This window comes from Equus asinus, chromosome 3, assembly GCF_041296235.1.
Source record: "Equus asinus isolate D_3611 breed Donkey chromosome 3, EquAss-T2T_v2, whole genome shotgun sequence".
Classification (NCBI taxonomy): Eukaryota; Metazoa; Chordata; class Mammalia; order Perissodactyla; family Equidae; genus Equus; species Equus asinus.
Genome location: NC_091792.1, coordinates 63,694,205 through 63,711,712, shown reverse-complemented (window position 1 = coordinate 63,711,712; position 17,508 = coordinate 63,694,205). Strand labels below are relative to the sequence as shown.

The window sequence follows — 17,508 nt, the reverse complement described above, 5'->3', positions numbered from 1 at the left end:
GTGCGTGTGGCCGGCAGAGGCCCAGGGTGGGGAGAGGGCGAGCGGGAGGGGGGAGGTCACGACACGGTTCTTAGGAAATGTCTTTTAATTGATGCAGAAAAATCAGGCTTGGAGATCCATTGTTTTATTTTGCAAAGGACTAAAACAGTTTTCTTTCTCAAAAAAAAAAATAATTAATCTGTTTCATATTTTCCTCTTCCAGAAACACGAAATAGCTTTGGGAAGATAGTCATTTTGCGTGAACAACACAATTTCGTGAAATGGCATTCTGTGAGCTTTAAGCCAACAGCCCTTCGGGGAGAGGGAGGAAGAAGGGGCCCTTCTCTGTCAGGCACAGGCTCAGACTGGCCCTGGTCGTGAGGCCTCTGATGGTGGCGGTGAGGGAGAGAAGTGAGTTTATCCAGAAACAGGAAATGTCAAGGGATCAGGAGATTTTCACGTGACACTGCTGAAAAAATAGAAAGCTTTCAGTGTGGTTGCTTGACTATTTGTATATCTATTTCTAGCGGGATTTTGAGGCTGCAGTCGTCCATACAGAACCAGCCCCAGAGAGACAGATGAACACGTGCAGAGACACTTTCCTGCTTTCTCCAATCAGTAAGTATTAGGGTCAACCCTAGCTTAACACGCCCAAGAGACGGCCTTGAGCATGTCACCCCCTGCGCAGCAATTTTCAACGTCTTCTGATTGCCAGGGTAGAGGTCAAGTTGGTGAGGCCACCACTCAAGGCCTTCTACTGTCTCGCCCGGCCTGCACGTCCAGCCCCTTCTCCTACCTTTCCCTTCTGCAAAGGCTCCTCCACTCCAGCTCCCCGGCCTGTTCCCTGTCTCCTACCCTCCGACATCTCCACCCATCCAGATCTTACCCGTCCTTCAAGACCCAGCTTAAATCTTCCCCAGTGGCCAAGGCTCTCCCACTGTGCCAGGCGTAGGGGATCCACTGCTTTCAGTGCCCACGTCTCTTTCGCTAACACTGTAACAGCCTTATACATCCTTTTCCGTTCTTGCAGCTCGTCTTCCAAACCAGCCTGTGAGCTCTTTGAGAGCAGGGACTTTTATTATATTTCATTGAATCCCCTGCCTATTAATATGCACTCAGTGCATATCAACAAATATTTGGTGCTCAATCAATGCACGTGGGATTGGTTGACCTCGGTGTGCTTGGCACCGTACTCAGCTGGAGAGGAACAGGAGAAAATACAAGTTGGTTCCCTCGGGTGGTTTCCAGTCCTCTGCAGGCAGGACGTGCACCTGGCAGGGATCAGCAGGGGACACACTGTGCCATGCAAACCGCAAATATGAATACCAGCAACTGTCCAGAAAAGTGCTATGGAGGCTCGAGAAGGGAAAAGGACAATTTTTAATTAGTTATAAGAAGTGGTTGCACTGGAGATGGTCTTGAGCGACTATCATTATATTTTTGCATTTGTGTGGTACCTTACAGTTTTCAAAGCCTTTTTATTTGCATTAACTGAATTTATTTACAGTAACTGAATAAATACCATTGTTAGGGATTACTATGCCCATTTTAAAGAAGGAGTTCAAGGTCCTGGAAGTAGGAGTGTTTGACCAAAGTCACGTGGCAGGTGAGAGGCTAGGGCGGGACTCAAATCCAGGTCTTCAGGGTTCAAGTCTAATGGCGACGCAGTGCACCCCACTACTTTGCAACTCTATCATTCTTTGCTTTTAAATTATAATTTTGGAGCAAGGTATCGAATGAAGCAAAATGAAAATGTCATTTAAAAATTATCAGGCAAGCAGCTGTATATGGATTAGATCGAAGAGAGAGAAAGAGAGGGAGAGCTGGGAGCTCTGACAAATGGCAATAAAGATGAACCGATTACGCTTGATAACACCCCGAATACAAAGGACAGGGAATGAGAGAGAAGGAAGACAACCGTTTAGAACACGTAGGCTGTGAAAATGTTATTGCCGACACCGGAATTTTTGATGGGGGTAGCTAAGAGGAATATGGCAACATCCTGTGGGCATCCAGGTGACAGCTGAACAAGAACCTCCTGAAGGCACTGGGAATCCGGCACCGGAAGAGAAGGGGAGATTTGAGCTAGAGAGAGACCTCAGAGTCCCTGCCAAGATGCAGAGATGTGAAAACAAATGAGCTCACATTCGAACTCGTGCTTAACCCAGCAGAAGGACAAGCTGAAGAGGGGTTTGTATCCAGAAGGAGGAACATACATTTATGTAAAGGAAGTCACGGAAAATAAGGATATTGGAGCCACCTCCCAGCATTCAGATATTGACCCCACAGAGGAAAAACTGCACCATCCCACAAAACTTCTCAGGGACCACGATCTGAAGCATCAGGAGTGGCTGGATGCCTTCTTATTCTGAGCATGGCATTCCTTAAGTTTCTGTGATTCAGGACACACCTCCTGGGGTGAGGGGACTCTGCAGACAGAGCCGTGAGAACTGCATGAGTGTTCAGGAACTCTGTGAGGCGATGGCAAAGCAGGACGCACATTGTCAGCTTAGTGTCTGGGGAGACCAACGCCTGGGTCTGGGCCCAGAGGGTAGAAGGAACTCACCATGCACATTAGCCACCCAGTGGCTCATAGTGACCTTTAGTTCCCTTTCTGGGGTTTTATCCTCGTGATTTGATGGGCACAGTATCATTTTCCCCATTCTAGGCTGAATTGCGCCCTCCTCCCACCAAAAAAAAATTGTATGTTGAAGCCTTAACCCCAGCACTTCAGGATGTGACTGTATTTGGAGATAGGCCCTCTACAGAGGTGATTAAGGTTAAATAAGGTTATTAGGGTGGGCCCCAATCCAATAGGACTGGTGTCCCTATAAGAAGAGGAGGTCAGGACACAGACACACAGAGGGAAGACCATGTGAGGACACAGGGAGAAGACGGCCTCTACAAGCCAAGGAGAGAGGCCTCCAGAGAGCCTAACCCTTGATCTCAGACTTCCAGCCTCCAGAACTGTGAGAAAACAAATGTCTGCTGTTGAAGCCGCCCAGCCTGTGGGGCTTTGTTAGGGCAGCCCGTGCAGACTAACATAGCCCCCAATCCTTGTATTTGCCCACAGTGAAGCCCAGCTGCCACTCTGCTGCCCGCTCAGAACCTGTAATGATCTTCAGCATCCTAACATTCTTTTCAAAAAACAGGAGAAACATCATGTCATCTCTGCCTTCTGACTCGAACTTCTCTCTTTCACTTCCAGTCTGATTTACAATTAGCACCTGGTTATGTGCTTTCTAATTCCCTGATTGTCAGAGCCACTACAGTGCACACCGTCCTGGCCACAATTCACTAGCATCCGTCTTGTGCCCAGGCTAGCTTCTCGAGGGCAAGCACACCTGTGTCCAGCTCCCTTTCATCTCACATCACCTAGCACAGCAGGTGGCTGGATACTCTGGGAGGGAAAACCTACACTTGCAAAGGCAATAATTGGCTGTTCACCTTGAAATTGTATTTGCCTAACTCTCCATTTAAAACCCAGCTCTTACAGAACGCTAAAATTCAACTTTCCTCAATCGCCCATAAAGCCCATCCATTTTTGGAAGCAAAGTTGTACAGAAGCACGTGTATCTCTCTCTTTCAAAAATCCGTTTGTGTTCCGATTTAAGGTGTTTTAAAACGTGGAGAGAGTTTGCCCTCTTTGAAAATAAGCAGCAGCTTTTCCAGCTGGGACCCTGCTGGCGTGGTTACTAAGGAGACCAACTGGCTGGAGGCGCCACAGTCAATCAGCGAATTCCAAGCCGCCAAACACTTGATGGTGAGATGCTCTCTACCTGAACGGGGAAAATTGCTGGGTGGCTGGAGGTTCAAGGGGCTCCGCGAGGGAGCCCACCCAGGGCTGCCTTCTTCCCCTTGCACTCCCTCTTGCTGAAATGTCCTGGTGGCTGTTTTAAGAGCTTCTAAATCTGCCTCTAAACTTACCTGTCAGAAGTGAATGGAGTCTAATTCTTGCAGCCCCCGCGCTGGAGCCTCTCCATTGCAAGAGGATGGCAAGCCAGTCTGGGCAGCAGTGAACTTCCACTGCCTCGTAATTGTTGGAAATGAGGCTGTGTGACCGTTCCTCCCCAACGACTTTAATAAATGTATACCGTCAGTCAGGAGAGCAGAGGGCAGCTCTCGGCTCTACGACCTGCCACCTCCCCTGGGGGAAGCCCGAGGACCTCAGCTACACGGGTCAGGGGCCAAGTGCTGAGGAGAAAGCCTGTAAGTCAGCATGAGCACCACACCAAGTGCATGCTTTCTAGTTTCCTCTTGCTTTTCCGAGAGGCAAGGTTCTTCTCCCCGACCCAGCAGTGGTTGTAAACTACCCTCCTGGGTCCATTCCGGCCTCCCCCTCCATGTGTTTCAGGACACAGCCGACCACAGCATGTGGCCTCATTCAACCCAAAGAGAACTTCCAGGTCATTCGGTTTGACTCTTCCCTTTGGTAAATGAGGAAAAAAGTTCAGAGAAGTTAAGTGACTTTTCACTCTTGCTTTTTCTTTCCCTCAAGGAAAGAAAAAGTATTCAGCTACCAAACACCCTAGGAATTACTAGGTGCTCAAAGGCAGGTGTATCATTTCAGACGATTTTCTACTGCGTTAATGGAGAATCCAAATAAGTGGCTTAAGCGAAACACGGTAGATTGAAGTTATCAATGGCTCCTCTCTGTAGCCACCCCCTTTGTCCTGTGAAAAGTCACCACCCACCCTGGCTCTGGACTGGCCTTGCGACAGCCATTAGCCAACAAATGTAGCAAAAGCAATGGCTTAGGCCTCAAGGAATGCTACCCGCTTCGGCTTGTTTCCCTGCTTGACTGTATTTGCTTGTGCGCACACCTCAGCCTTGCTCTGAGACCACGCCAGACCAGCCCGCTGAAAGGACATGAGGGACACGGGAAGGATAAAACACGTGGAGGAGAACGCAGGTGCCCCAGCGGACAGCCAGGCAACCTACCTCTGACTCCACCTGCAGCTGACTGCAGAATGATGAGGGAGCCCAACTGAGACCAGAGCTGTGCTGCTGACCCCTGCCTAAAATGCCAATTTGTGGTATTACAAGCCAGATAGATGGTTTGTTGGTTAAGCTTCTTACTATGGTGTGGCTTGTTATGCAGCAAAAGCTAACTGAACCCTGACTGATATTTGAAATAAATATTTGAGTTTTTTCTCTTCAAAAAAAAATTGGAGTTTGGAAATCCAGGATTGGTATGGCAGCTCCATAGTCATCTTGGGACCAGATGACTACCAGAATCCTTTTCTCTTTATGCTCCATCATCTTTAGCTCATGGCTTCCATCCTCAAAGTTCTTTCACGATCCAAGATAGCTGCTATAGCTCCAGCCATCACATTTATGCTCCAGGCAGGGGGAAGGAGGGCAAAGAAGAGGACTTGTCTAGCTGAATTGGCCCGCTTTAAAAGAGCTTTGCTGGAAGCCCCACTCAATGACTAGCAGATTGACTTTCATTGGCTACCCTTAGCTGCAAGGAAGGGTGGCAAATGTAGCTTTGATTTTCTTCTAGGTGGAGCACATTGCCACCTAGAAGGAAATCAAGGGTACTGTTTAGTAAGGAAGAACAGGGGACTGGGTATTAGGTAGGGAACCTGCAACATCTGCCACCACACGGGGCAATCAAGCTCCAGCCTGGGACCCCAGCATACATCAGGAGGCAAGACTGCCACAAGTCGTGATGACTTCTCAGGTTCAAAGCGGGAGCTTTGACCTGGGGTAACAAAGAGTTAAGGTTCGAGCAATAGAGACCTACGTGGAAAATCATGGGTGTGCGGATCTCCTGGGCCCTTTGGCTGTGAATACAAATGGGAGGGAAGTTTTAATCTTAAAACTTGTTGCTCTTAATCTGGGGCAGGTGCTTGCTTGCTTGCTTTCCATCTATTTTTTCATTAAGATATAATTCGTATAACATAAAATTCGCTATCTTAAAGTGTAAAATTCAATGACTTGTAGTATATTCACTATGCTGTGCAACCATCAGCATTTCCTAATTCCAGAACATTTCCGTCACCCCAAAAAGAATCCCCATACCCATTAGCAGTCAGAGCAGATGCTTTCTCTAATCCTTCTCCACCCATCTCAGATCGATGAGAGAGCTAGACTTACTTCAGCCCCTTGGACAACCCAGACTCAGACCCTGAGATTCTGGAATATTTTTGGATCTTCTTGGGAGAGCCAAGGAGGAGGTCATGGCACAATTCTCCCAGGGCAAGGAAAGGAGGACCCACGAGGACGCTGCAGAAGCTAACGTTCCTGCCTGGGCTGACCGTGAGCTACCCCCCACAGAGAAGGGAAGGAGGCTCCACAGTGAGCCGAGGGGCGTCTTCAGCAGCTTCTGAGACTCTAAGGCAGTTAGCTGTGACACCCTAAGTTACAGCAGCAGCTTTAAAAGCACTCTGATGTGACATGAGATGCTGACGGGGGATTTTTAGATTCAACTGGTATTGTTTAATGTAAAAAGGATAGAAAGCATGCAGAACTCACATTTATGAAAAGTCTCATATGTTTCAAATACAAACAGAATCTCGCTTTTCTGCTCAGAACCATCCTGGGAGGTATTACACCCATTTTAGAGAAGGAAGACCTGAGGTTCGCAAAGAGGAGCAACTTGGTCTGATGGCAGAGCCAGAATTTCAGACACTTCCTTCTGAGTGTGAAGTCTCAGCATTTTACATTGTGCCATGCTGCAGGCACCAATAGACACCTCCTGACCTGGCCTGTGGCAGGTGGAGCCACTCCCGAGTGGCCTAGTTGTTGCTGCCTGTGGGGCAACGACAATAGGAAGGGGCTTGACTCAGCTCAGCTCTGGACTTCTCAGTGCCTGTGGCAGCCGGGTGTGAGCTCCCTCTCCTTCTGCCTGATTCCTATTCTTTACTCTTCAGGCAAAAAGGTTGCTCAAGGAGACTCCAGGGCTGGGGTCTGCCTCACCACTGTCACCAGGAGTCTTTTTTCTGACTGACTTGCCAGAGCTCCCCGTCAGTCCTCGGGTGCCTCTGGAAGCAAAGGGAAGCAGCTGTGGGATCCTGGCTGAACGGAGCCCAGGTAAAGCAGGCTTGAGAGTGGACTGATGGGGAGGGTGGGATGTCACAGGTCTGAGCACAGAGCTGGGGGGCAGCAGCGGCCAGGAAGGATTGTAGGCTCTGCCGTTGGCTTGATTAAGGGGGTCAGTGTGTGGATGTGTCATCGAGGTGGGCAGGGAAGGGGAGGGCTGTGTGTGTGCCGGGGAGGATATATATGCTGGTGTGGCTGATACGAGAACCCAGCCTCACATCCGAAGGAGCCGGCTACTGACAGCTCTCAGGTAGGCAACTGCATGCAAACCCCAGCCCCAAGACAGACTGCCGGGAGCCCCGGGAAGGAGCAGGGCAGCCGGGGCGCTGGCCGCAGCCTCTGTCCTTTGTCCAGTGTGGATCCAGGCTGCTCCAGGCCTCCTGTGAGATTATTTCTTCATTCATTTTATTTTCAGGGCTCGGATGGGGAGTGGCGGGGGGAGGGTTGAGGTTTTTCCTCCTAAAGGGAGATGCAGAAGAAGAAAGAGCTGAACTTGGAGATGAGGAAAAGTTTTGATTCCCCAGATGTGGCACCTACTTTGTCATTGCTATCTGTTGAGGAAAGGTGGCTGTAGGAGTGAGCTCAGAGGAGGGGTAGGCACTTGAAGGGGGGGGCTTGCCTTTCAGGGCAGCCCTCGGGATGCCCCCCACCCCTGGCACCCTTGTGAGTGATTTCTCTGTGGCTGACTTCCTCTTTCCTTCCCGCATAGTGTGTTCAGGCTGGTTTTCAATGTATGACTGAACTTAATTTGGATTTAGGTTTTTAATCCTGAGGGAATCGAATAGAAATTGCTAATAATGAGGTGGGGACAAGTCGCACCCGGGGCGTTGTGCTCCACCAGCACACTGCTGAGTGCGGTCGCTGTGTGTGAATTCCACATCGATTTCTGCAGGGATGACCTTGGTTCCCAGACCCTGAGTTATTTGGAGGTCTATTATCTTTCTCTGCATCTTTCTCCTCCTCCCCATCTCTCCCACCTGACAGTCTCTGCCCGGGTGGAATACGTTCAGAAGTCATCCAAACTCTCTCTTGCTCTTCCTCAGCCTCCTTCTCTTTCTCCCTCTCTTTGTGCATCTCTCTCCCTTCATGTCTTGCTTCCCCTCCCTCCATTACCCATCCCCTTCTCCCCCCATTTCACTCTGAACATGGGCAAGTTCTAGGGGAATTTCAAGTAAGGCAGGATGATGAGGGAAATGGACTATTTAAAGCAAGCTGCTTTGGACTTGAATACCCTGATCCTGGGCTTAAACATCTGTGTTTCGCTTCCTCGAGCAGCCCATAATTGCCCCAATTATAACCAATAACATTGTTCGGCAGATGAACAAAAGATGAGCTTTGCACGGCATTCGCCAGCAAGCCTAAACCAGAGTTTTCAACATAGAGAGGAAAAGTAACTGCCTGGCTTCTTATCAAAACCTCCCAAAGAAATTGCTGCTCTTTCTCACTGCCTGTGGGTGGCTGCTGCACGCACGCTCCTTTTTCACATTTATAAAGTGTGGCAGGGAAATATTCGATACACTTCCACTGATGGTGTGATACCTTTAATAAAAAGGATTAGCGTCCATTTGGGCTTGCTGGGTCTTCTGTAGGGGAGGGTCTCAAGCGCTGCCTTGTAAAGGAGCAGCCTTCACCGTTCCACGTACTGACCCTCGAGGGCGCTGTGGTGCAGCCTGGGGGCGGCTTCTGGGTGCAATTTTGTTCTCCGCAAGGCGGTAGCCCCTGCTTTATCAGCTGAAGGCTGAGGGTACTCGGGGATTTAGAAAATGCAGGAGATTTTGCCTTGTGAATGAAGGGAGTAATTGCAGCATTAGGCTCCTACCCGTGCTCTCTGGAGCCTATGACAGGAGCTGTCACAAAGCTAGTCTGTATTCAATCAATCAGGTGTTTATCATCTACACTCCACCAAGCAGGGGAGGCGCGCGGGGGCTTCGGGGGGATTCAACAGAGGTGATAATAACAGCCCTTTACATTCGTACAACGATTTACATCTTAGCGCTTTCACACCCATTATCCCCGGCGGCAGCCCTGGGAGGTGGTGTCATTATCTCCGTGTTGCAGTCGAGGAGACTGAAGCTGAGAGGTTAAATAATTTCTTCAGGGCTGGCAGAGAGAAGACTGAGTCCCGTCTTCCCTGCTTCAGCGCCTCTCCCGCTTCGGGTCGGGGGTGCTTACAAACTAATGGAGTGGGGGTGGGGCAACACAAACAGTGAAACAATTAGAGGACCAGGCAAGCCTGGGTGTAATTAAGTCCTAACGGGCGTCGTCCAGACAGCGGGTACTGGAGGAACTCGGGGGAAGGAGCGCTGGCTTCAGGTTCCGAGGATTCTAGTGGGGCAGAAAAGGAGGTAGAACTTGGATGGGTCAAGGGCTTTGGAGAGGGAGGGGGCTACTAGGACGAAGGCACAAAAGGTGGGCAAAGGAATTGCCATTTATTGAACCTACTGTGTGCCAGGCAGTGAGCTCAACTTGTCTACATGGTGCTAATACACATATGCACACGCGAGCGCACACACACACACACACACACGCGGGGTAGAGATGTGAGGTTTAGGGTAAGCGTTCTATGGTTTTATCAACGTGGTTCACTGAGCCTCATCCCCCAGCCTACAGGGCCCAGAGCCCAGGAAGGAATCTTTGAAATCTTCTTTTCTGGTCTGGATGGAGCTCCCTATCAGCTATCCTGGGCGGGGGGGGGGGGGGGGGGGGGGAGGGGGGGGAGGGGGGGGAGGGGGGCCGGGCGGGATGGGCCCTTCTCAGAAAAAAGGAGTCATCGTGACAACAGCTTGCAGTGGCCTGAATGGTTGGGAACTCATTAGGCAAACTGGATTTTCTAAACACTTTTATTTAAATGTCTATAGGTGTTCCCACTATCTAACATGAAGGTTTCCTTCTAACCACAAACTAGCTGTGAGATTTGGGGCACTCCAATTTGAGGGACAACCTGATTTTCTGGGCAATTCCCTAGTTAGGCTACGATCACATTCAGTCTTGACTTTCCATGTGTCCTGTGGTTTTTCAAATACTGGCTGCTGCGTCGGCATGGCAGAAACGCAGCATGGCCAGCTCTGAAGGCCCTGGCTTGGCGGGGAAGTGGAGAGCTTGCCTCCGAGGAGTCCTGGGTCTCGTGAAAATGTTGCTGGATCACACATACACCATCCAGGGCTCTGCCTTCCACCACAGCTCAGAGCCAACCGCCCCTCTTCTCTCACTTGTCTCTGCACTTCCCCGCCCCCACTCCCCATTCAGCTTTTCATTCATTCAGCCAAGAAACGTGTGTGGCATTCCTGATAGGAGCCGCGCAGTGCTGAGAGCTGGGAAGACAGACCCGTCAGACTGTCCTCAGCTTCCTCAGAACTCACAGTGTCGTCACTAGATGTTAGCAAGTCTAGGCCAGTGGTCCCCAGAAGGGACGTGGGTGCCCGACGATCCACCGGACTTCAGGAAATTGAGGCTTTATTTTTTATGTTGTTCTCTTTCTTAATTTGCACTCTAGTTGGTTTTATAATGTATACAACCTACAAATAAATAAATTGGGAATTTGTGCTGAAAGCTGATTGCTGGAGGTATACAGTTAAAGAAGCGTGAAGATTATTGGTCTAGATCCATGGCTCTTTTGCTCCTCTGTATTTTCTAATCTTTTTGAAAAGAACGTTGAGTGATTTTATTATAAAAGTAAATAAAAGCTTTTAAAAATCCATTTTAACAGGATACGTGGCCCCGTTGGCTTTGAGCAGAAGATCAAGGTTAAGAGTGATACATTTCCACTCTTTCTTTGTGGCAGCCTGAGAGGAGATGTATCTGTGGCCCCTCCAGGCCCTCTCCTGAGCCCCCAGCTGGCCTGCTCTCCTGGCCTCTGCCCTGTGCTGCCCTGAAGCTGCTTGCTCGTGAAACCCTCATCTTCTCTCCCTCTTCCCTCCTTCCTTCTTGCTTCCCTTTACCAGGAAATCACAAATATCTGGCCACTTATAAAATCAAAAATATTCACTATCTCCTCCAACTGCCTCCTTTTGGAGAAGGAGAAACTGAGGCCCAGAAAAAGAAGGGGCCTTGCTCAAGATGCCCCGGGTAGCGACAGAGCCCGAGCTAGCAGCTGGGACTCCCGTTTCCCTCCCAGGACTCCAGCTCGTTCAGCGCTGCCCAGCACCAGGCCTACCTGGTCTGTGGAGGGAACTTGCTTTGGCCTCCACCTCCTCTATGCCCATTCCCTCCTTCCAGGTGGAAATTTAGAGCAGAAGAGGGACCTTTTTCAACGTAAGTGTATTAGTCAGAGGAGGAAAAGAAACTCAAGAGGCCTCCCTCAGTAATAGCTCGTGAAGAAGTAACAGCTCTGTGTAGGAGGCCTATCTGCAACGGGTCAAAGAAGAAGTAACAGCTCTGTGTAGGAGGCCTATCTGCAACGGGTCAAAGAAATGAGGCGTGTGAAAGACAAACCCCCGTGCTGGTGGGCAATGAAAACTTCCTCTGAACTGGGGAGAGGCAACAATAAAGAGATTGCTATCAGAGGAGCAGGAAGCCCAGAGTTCAGATCAAAAGGAGGTCCTTAGAATGAATTCACCCATGCAAAGACTGCCAGATAACTGCAGAGACCATTGAAAGCATGAGCCTGGAAATCAGATGGGTTTGTCTCAGGGCTGCCACTCTAAGTTCTCTCTCCTCCGTCAAGCCTCAGTCTTCTAAACTGTAAAATGGGGATAATAGCATTTACCCCACAGGATGGATGCTAAAGCAGCTAGCCCAGTGCCTGGCACATAGTAGTCTAAATAGTTACTATTAAATACAAAGAGACAGTCTCAACGAGATTCCACCAGAATTTGCCAGCCTTTCAAAGCAGCACCAGTGTAGGGAGTTTAGTTTCCCAGAACATACGATTTGGCATCAAAATACCTGAGTTTGAGTCCGGGCTCTGCTATTTATAAGCTGGATGATCTTGGCAAGTTGCCTAACCTCTACGAACTTACGTTCATCTCAAAAGGGGGATAATATTAACCCTGGATATAGGGTTGTATGTGGATATAAAAGTCTTTTGTAACCTGTAAAGAACACTATCTACACATGTGGTTCATGAGAAGGATGGGGACGCACACACCTCTAGCGGGAAGTCTGCTCCTCTTCCCTTCACCACTAAAAGCACCAAAATTACAGGCTCTCTCATAGGTAATAAGACAAAACTCAATTAACTTTTAGCTTCAGCTAAAGCTTCATACGTAATTCTCCAAACAGATAAACAACTAATTATATTGCCCTTAGAAGCAAGATTACATGCAAATAGATTAAGGCTGAAACACAGTGGTATGTTTATAATTTATAAACAGTGAGGCACAATTAGATTTATGAGGTGTCATTACTGAACTAAAAGGTAATTAAACGTTTCTTTATTCAGTACGAGATGTCCAGATTATAGAAGTGTTAGCTGAGCTTGGCTCACCAGTGAAATGCAAGCCATAAAATTCAAACACGTTCAGGGAAGTTTTATTTACTGATGGTCAGTATCGTACAATAAACAACAACAACAAAAACCTGTTGTTACCCCCAGTTTGCAGTAGAGAAGACTGAAGCTCTCAGAGGGGAAATACTTGCCCAAAGTCACAAAGTGTAAAGATCAAACATAAATATAACCCGTGAATTAACTAATTACTTGCTTTCACCTTAATTGGCATTAACTTATAGACAGAGCAACAAAAAAAGCACATAGATGTTGTCAAGACTTCTTAAAAATGAAAAACTTCTATTGAGTTTTCAATAAACTTCCAAATCTAACCTAACCTAGAACACAACCATATCAAGTGTTGCGAGGAGCATCCAAAAGTACAAAATGTTGTCCTCTTTTTAAAGATAATTACATATATTTTGAGCTTTCATTTATATTAATCTCATGTAAATATCACAAACCGCCAGTGAGATAGGACTGTGCTGTCATTCCCATTCTAAGGACTCTTTGAATTGCAGAGGAGAATGAATAGCGTTGAGTATGGATGGTTTTTAAATAATGGGTGGGGTCACCTGTTAAAAGTGAGGGGTGGGAGCTAGAGAGGGAGCGAGGTGGGAAAGTGGAGGAGAGGCGTACCATGGACTAGTGCGGAACCAAAGAAGGCCCACACTTTACATGCAAGAAGGCTACCAAATCGAACACATGCTAAATGTCCCAGGAGTTCATTTTCTTTCTTCACCTCACCCTAAAAACCCGTTTACCCAGAATTTGAGATAACAAGTATCAGTCAATCCAGCAAACATTTCCCGAAAGTGCAAGTTGCCCTGGTTAACGAAGTTCATGAAAAACCTCAGCCAGAGAGCATTTCATTAACATCTGTCACCACTTATCAGCTCAGCCTATGCAAACGTTCTGGATTGCGATTTTGTATTAGGAAGGAAAGGCAGCAGTTTCTTCTCCTCTCCTTCCCTTTCTTCTGTGACATACAGGCACTGCCATCATGTGGCCGTAAAGAGCACAGCCATGCCATTCGGGACAAATTCTACAAAAATGTCTCCTGACTAGAAAAATTGAAAGTCAGTAGAACAAGAAATATAAAGGCAATTCTCAATGTAAACAAAAGGCTTATTAAGGTAGTCCTAAATTTAAGACATTTGCTTATATGGTGGCTGTTTGGAACTCAAGATTCATTTTCTCTTCAAAAGAACCTGTAAGAGGGGGCTGGCTCCATGGTCGAGTGGGTAAAGTTCCGCACACTCTCCTTCGGAAGCCCAGGTTTGCGGATGAGGGTCCCGGGCTCAGACCTACTCCACTCGTCAGCCATGCTGTGGAGGCATCCCACAGACAAAATAGAGGAGTATTGGCACAGATGTTAGCTCAGGGCAAATCTTCTTCACCAAAAAAAACGGACCTGTAAGTGGTGATGAGCTTCCATAGCTTGTCTACCAACACCTAATTAACCTGTACAAACTTAGCATATAGCACTATTCCAACCATGCCTCACAGCCGTTTGTAACACATGTGGAAGTTCAGCTTAGGATGGCATCTTGCCTTGCCCTGAAACAAAACTAGTTCATACGCCTCCCTTCTCGAACTGAACAATTAGCTAACGGAAGCTTTGTCAGTGACATAGGTCCTGAAGTGGCTCCCGTGCTATGAGCATCCCGGCCCCCCAATGAGGCAGAGGCTCCTAGACACTCCTCAACCCTACACTTGCTAAGGAAAAGGAAGATGGCTCCTGAGATACTCCACTGTCATTTATCAAACATTTTTAGCATCTTCTAAGTGCCCTGTGCTGGGTGACAGAAAGACAGAGGACCATAGAACATGATCTCTGCCCTTCAGGAAGTCACAGCCAGTAGGGGAAATAGACACATAGTCCAAGCTTACCGTGCAGCGTGATCAGTGCCCTGCGAGAGACAGTGATCGAGTTATAGAGTGAAGGCTCTGTGTGGGCTCTTGCTTTTCTATAGTACTTGCCATGTGCCAGGTGCCATTTTAACTCCTTCAAACATTAACCCATTAATCGTCACAAGAGATAGGTTCTATTACTGTCCCATTTTTACAGATGAGAAACAGAGGTTGAGTTGCAGACCTGGGATGTGAACCCAGGCAGTCTGTAGTGACGAGCAGATGAGAAAATGCTAATCATGACAACTCTGTGACAAAGATGTGTTGTGCCTGGTTGACAGGCAGGCCCCTGAGTCTCCCCTGCTTCTGGCTAGGATGTGCTGCGTCCCAATGCTGCAGAAGCAGAGGAGATTCATCTAACGCAGACCAGGATTGGAGATGGCTTCCCAGAGGGCATAAGTCTTGAGGTGTGTATGAAGTATCAGTTAGAGACAGACGTTCTGGGCAGAAGGAAGAGCAAGTGCCAAGAAGTCCTTTCACCAAGGCATTAAGGACCCAGTAGAGCTGGGAATTATACATGCTTCACTAGGACGAGAGGAGGCACAAGGGCGAGTGATGGGAGACGAAGCTAGAGAAGTGAGCAGGAGCAATGCTGAGTCCCAACGCGGGTTATAGAATTATTTTAAGTGAGAAGTGACATCATCCAATTTGGAGATGGCTTGGTGGGAAGCCAGATCATTAGGCAGACTAATTAGGAGGCTATCACAGTAACCAAGGCAATAAATCTCAAGTAAGGTACTGGCCCTCGGGATAGAGAAGAAAAACTGCGTTTGAGATATATTCATTTGTATAGATGCTCATGTGCCTCAGCCTGGGACTCTCATAACCTGTAGGGTAAAGCTCAAACCCTTCAGGATGGCAAAGCAGACCCCATTCCTCTGGATCAAGCCTCTCTTTTGGCAGGGGGCTTCCCTTAGAGAGTGCAGGCAGGTGGCCCCAGCACACCAGCCCGCTCCCTATCCCCTCACAGGCTATGGTTCTGACTCCTCTATGCCTTTGAAAAGGCTGCTTCCTGAGTCTCTCAGATACCCCCTTCCTTGTCCTCTTGGCAAACTGTTACTCGTCATTCAAAACCCATCTCAAATGTCACCTCATTGACTTAAACACTGATTGAGCATCTGCTAGTCGACATCCTCTTGGTATGAAATGTTTAGATGATGCACAAGAGCTGGGGTGGTCTCTCCATATGGCCACTGGGTGACCTCAACTGCAGCATCCCCTTCCTCCTCCTATTGACTTGCTCCATTTCACATCCATCTTCTACCAGTGCTTCTCAAACTTCAGCATCTGCACAAATCACCTGAGGATCTGGCTAAAAAACACAGATCTAGAATCAGTGGTTCTAGGGTAGGGCCTGAAAGTCTGCATTTCTACCAAGATGCCAAGTGATGCTGATGATGCTGCTCACACACTGCATTTGAGCAGCAAAGCTTATACTTTTCTCAGTATAGTCTGGTGAAAAAGCCATCAAGGCAATTATTTTTGTTTTCCTACACTGAACTCTTTTTTTCGGTAAAATTTACGTACAGTGAAATGCACAGAATTTAAATGTACAATTCAATAGTTTTTGGCAAATGTATACACCCCTGTGACCTACAGCCCAATCAAGAATATTCACAACATGTCTAGAAAGTTCCCTTGTTCCCCTTTTCTCTAAATCCTCCAAGTAAAGATGGTTCTACAGGACCCAAAATGATGCAGTCCAACGAAATAGCTTTCTGATCCAGGAGGCTTGATCACAGGATAAATGTAAAGAGGAAGAGGAAAAACTGTGCATCTTTCAGGCCATCCTGCACAAAGAATATAAACTACTGAGCTAACTAACTAGTCATCATTAGAGCTATCCCCTTAGAATAGTTTCTTTGTTCATTTTTCAATAAATAACTCCACACACCTTGTTCTGTGTTTTGCGTGGACGAGCAAGGTGAACATAGCACTGGCCGTGTGCTCAGGAAGCTAGCTCACATCTAGCAGGGGAAATGGACAAGCAACTGGCAGAAGCCTCCAGGAAGAGCACATTCTGGGACGTGGGTCACTCCTGGTCGGGGCTGGGGAGGATGAGACAAGGTACATGAGTCACTCGTAAATCTCATGTTTGACACATCTCACTCTTGCAAGGCACTTTACAAAACTTTCCTTGCGGATCTCATCTCATCTTTGCAACAGCCCTGTGACAAGGCAGGGACCACTATTCCCCTTTTATAGCTATGAAAACTGAGACTTGGAAAGGTTGTCTTAAGGTCACACACTGGTAAGCTGCGAAGTGAGGCCTGTAGCTCCCCGGAAGCACTCGTGCATGTCAAGGCCAGCCGGGTGGCAGGAATCGCAGAGGTGTGCTCTCCCCAGGAGCCCAGACACTAGTCCCTGCATGACCATTAGGCCTGGCTGCAGGAGCAGACCACCTGTGCCCTTGACAATCCATTTCCTCCTGGGAGGTGAATCTTGGGCCCTCACACCGTCCCCTCCAAAGAGTATCTTTCTTGCATCCCCTGTGCGAGGGCCCCCAGCCCCTACTGGCCCACACAGAATGGCTGTTCTAACTGCCACCCACCCTCACTTGTGTTTTAGCAACTGGCTCCCGGCTCCTGCACCATGAAAATCCTGCTTTGTGACCTCCTGCTGCTCAGCCTCTTCTCCAGCGTGTCCAGCAGCTGCCAGAAGGACTGCCTGGCCTGCAGAGAGAAGCTCCACCCAGCTCTCGACAGCTTCAGCCTTGGGGTAGGTCTGGGAGCATCGCTGTCTTCTCCCCTCTCCCTCCTCCAGAGCAGATCCAGAATGAGAAACTAAGGCCTCACCTAGAGGTCATGTGACTCACCCGGTGTCATGTGATCAGCAGGAAACAGACGCAGGACTTGAGCATTTTCTGAACACAAACCCCGTCATCTTTCCACTTTACCACATTCAAATAAAGACCTGCCCATGCTGCCATTTTGTTCTCATTATTAAAATAATGTATACGCATTTTAGAGAATTTAGCGAATTCACGGAAGTATAAAAAATGAAAATTAAAATCACCTTTAAACTCACTAGAGAAAGAATCCTAGTTTTTTCACTTGCTACATTATATCAGGATAATTTTCCTGTGTTATTAAACATTATTTTAAGTAATTTCTTTCTATGAATATAGTATAATTTAACCATTT

The 17,508-nt window shown here is 48.0% G+C and overlaps 1 protein-coding gene across 5 annotated transcripts in view; it reads left to right on the top strand.

The window, feature by feature from the left end:
• Positions 1-453: 453 nt before the first annotated feature.
• Positions 454-17,508, top strand: part of PNOC (prepronociceptin) — a 28,920-nt gene continuing 11,865 nt past the window's right edge. The window contains exons 1-3 of one of the 5 annotated variants that reach the window (XM_070506562.1): positions 454-597; positions 3,594-3,742; positions 16,934-17,083. In XM_070506562.1, the coding sequence (XP_070362663.1) occupies positions 558-597; positions 3,594-3,742; positions 16,934-17,083 (339 nt within the window). In that variant the 5' untranslated portion in view covers positions 454-557. The other 4 variants (XM_070506561.1, XM_014843422.3, XM_014843423.3 and 1 more) reach the window with 4 other exon arrangements.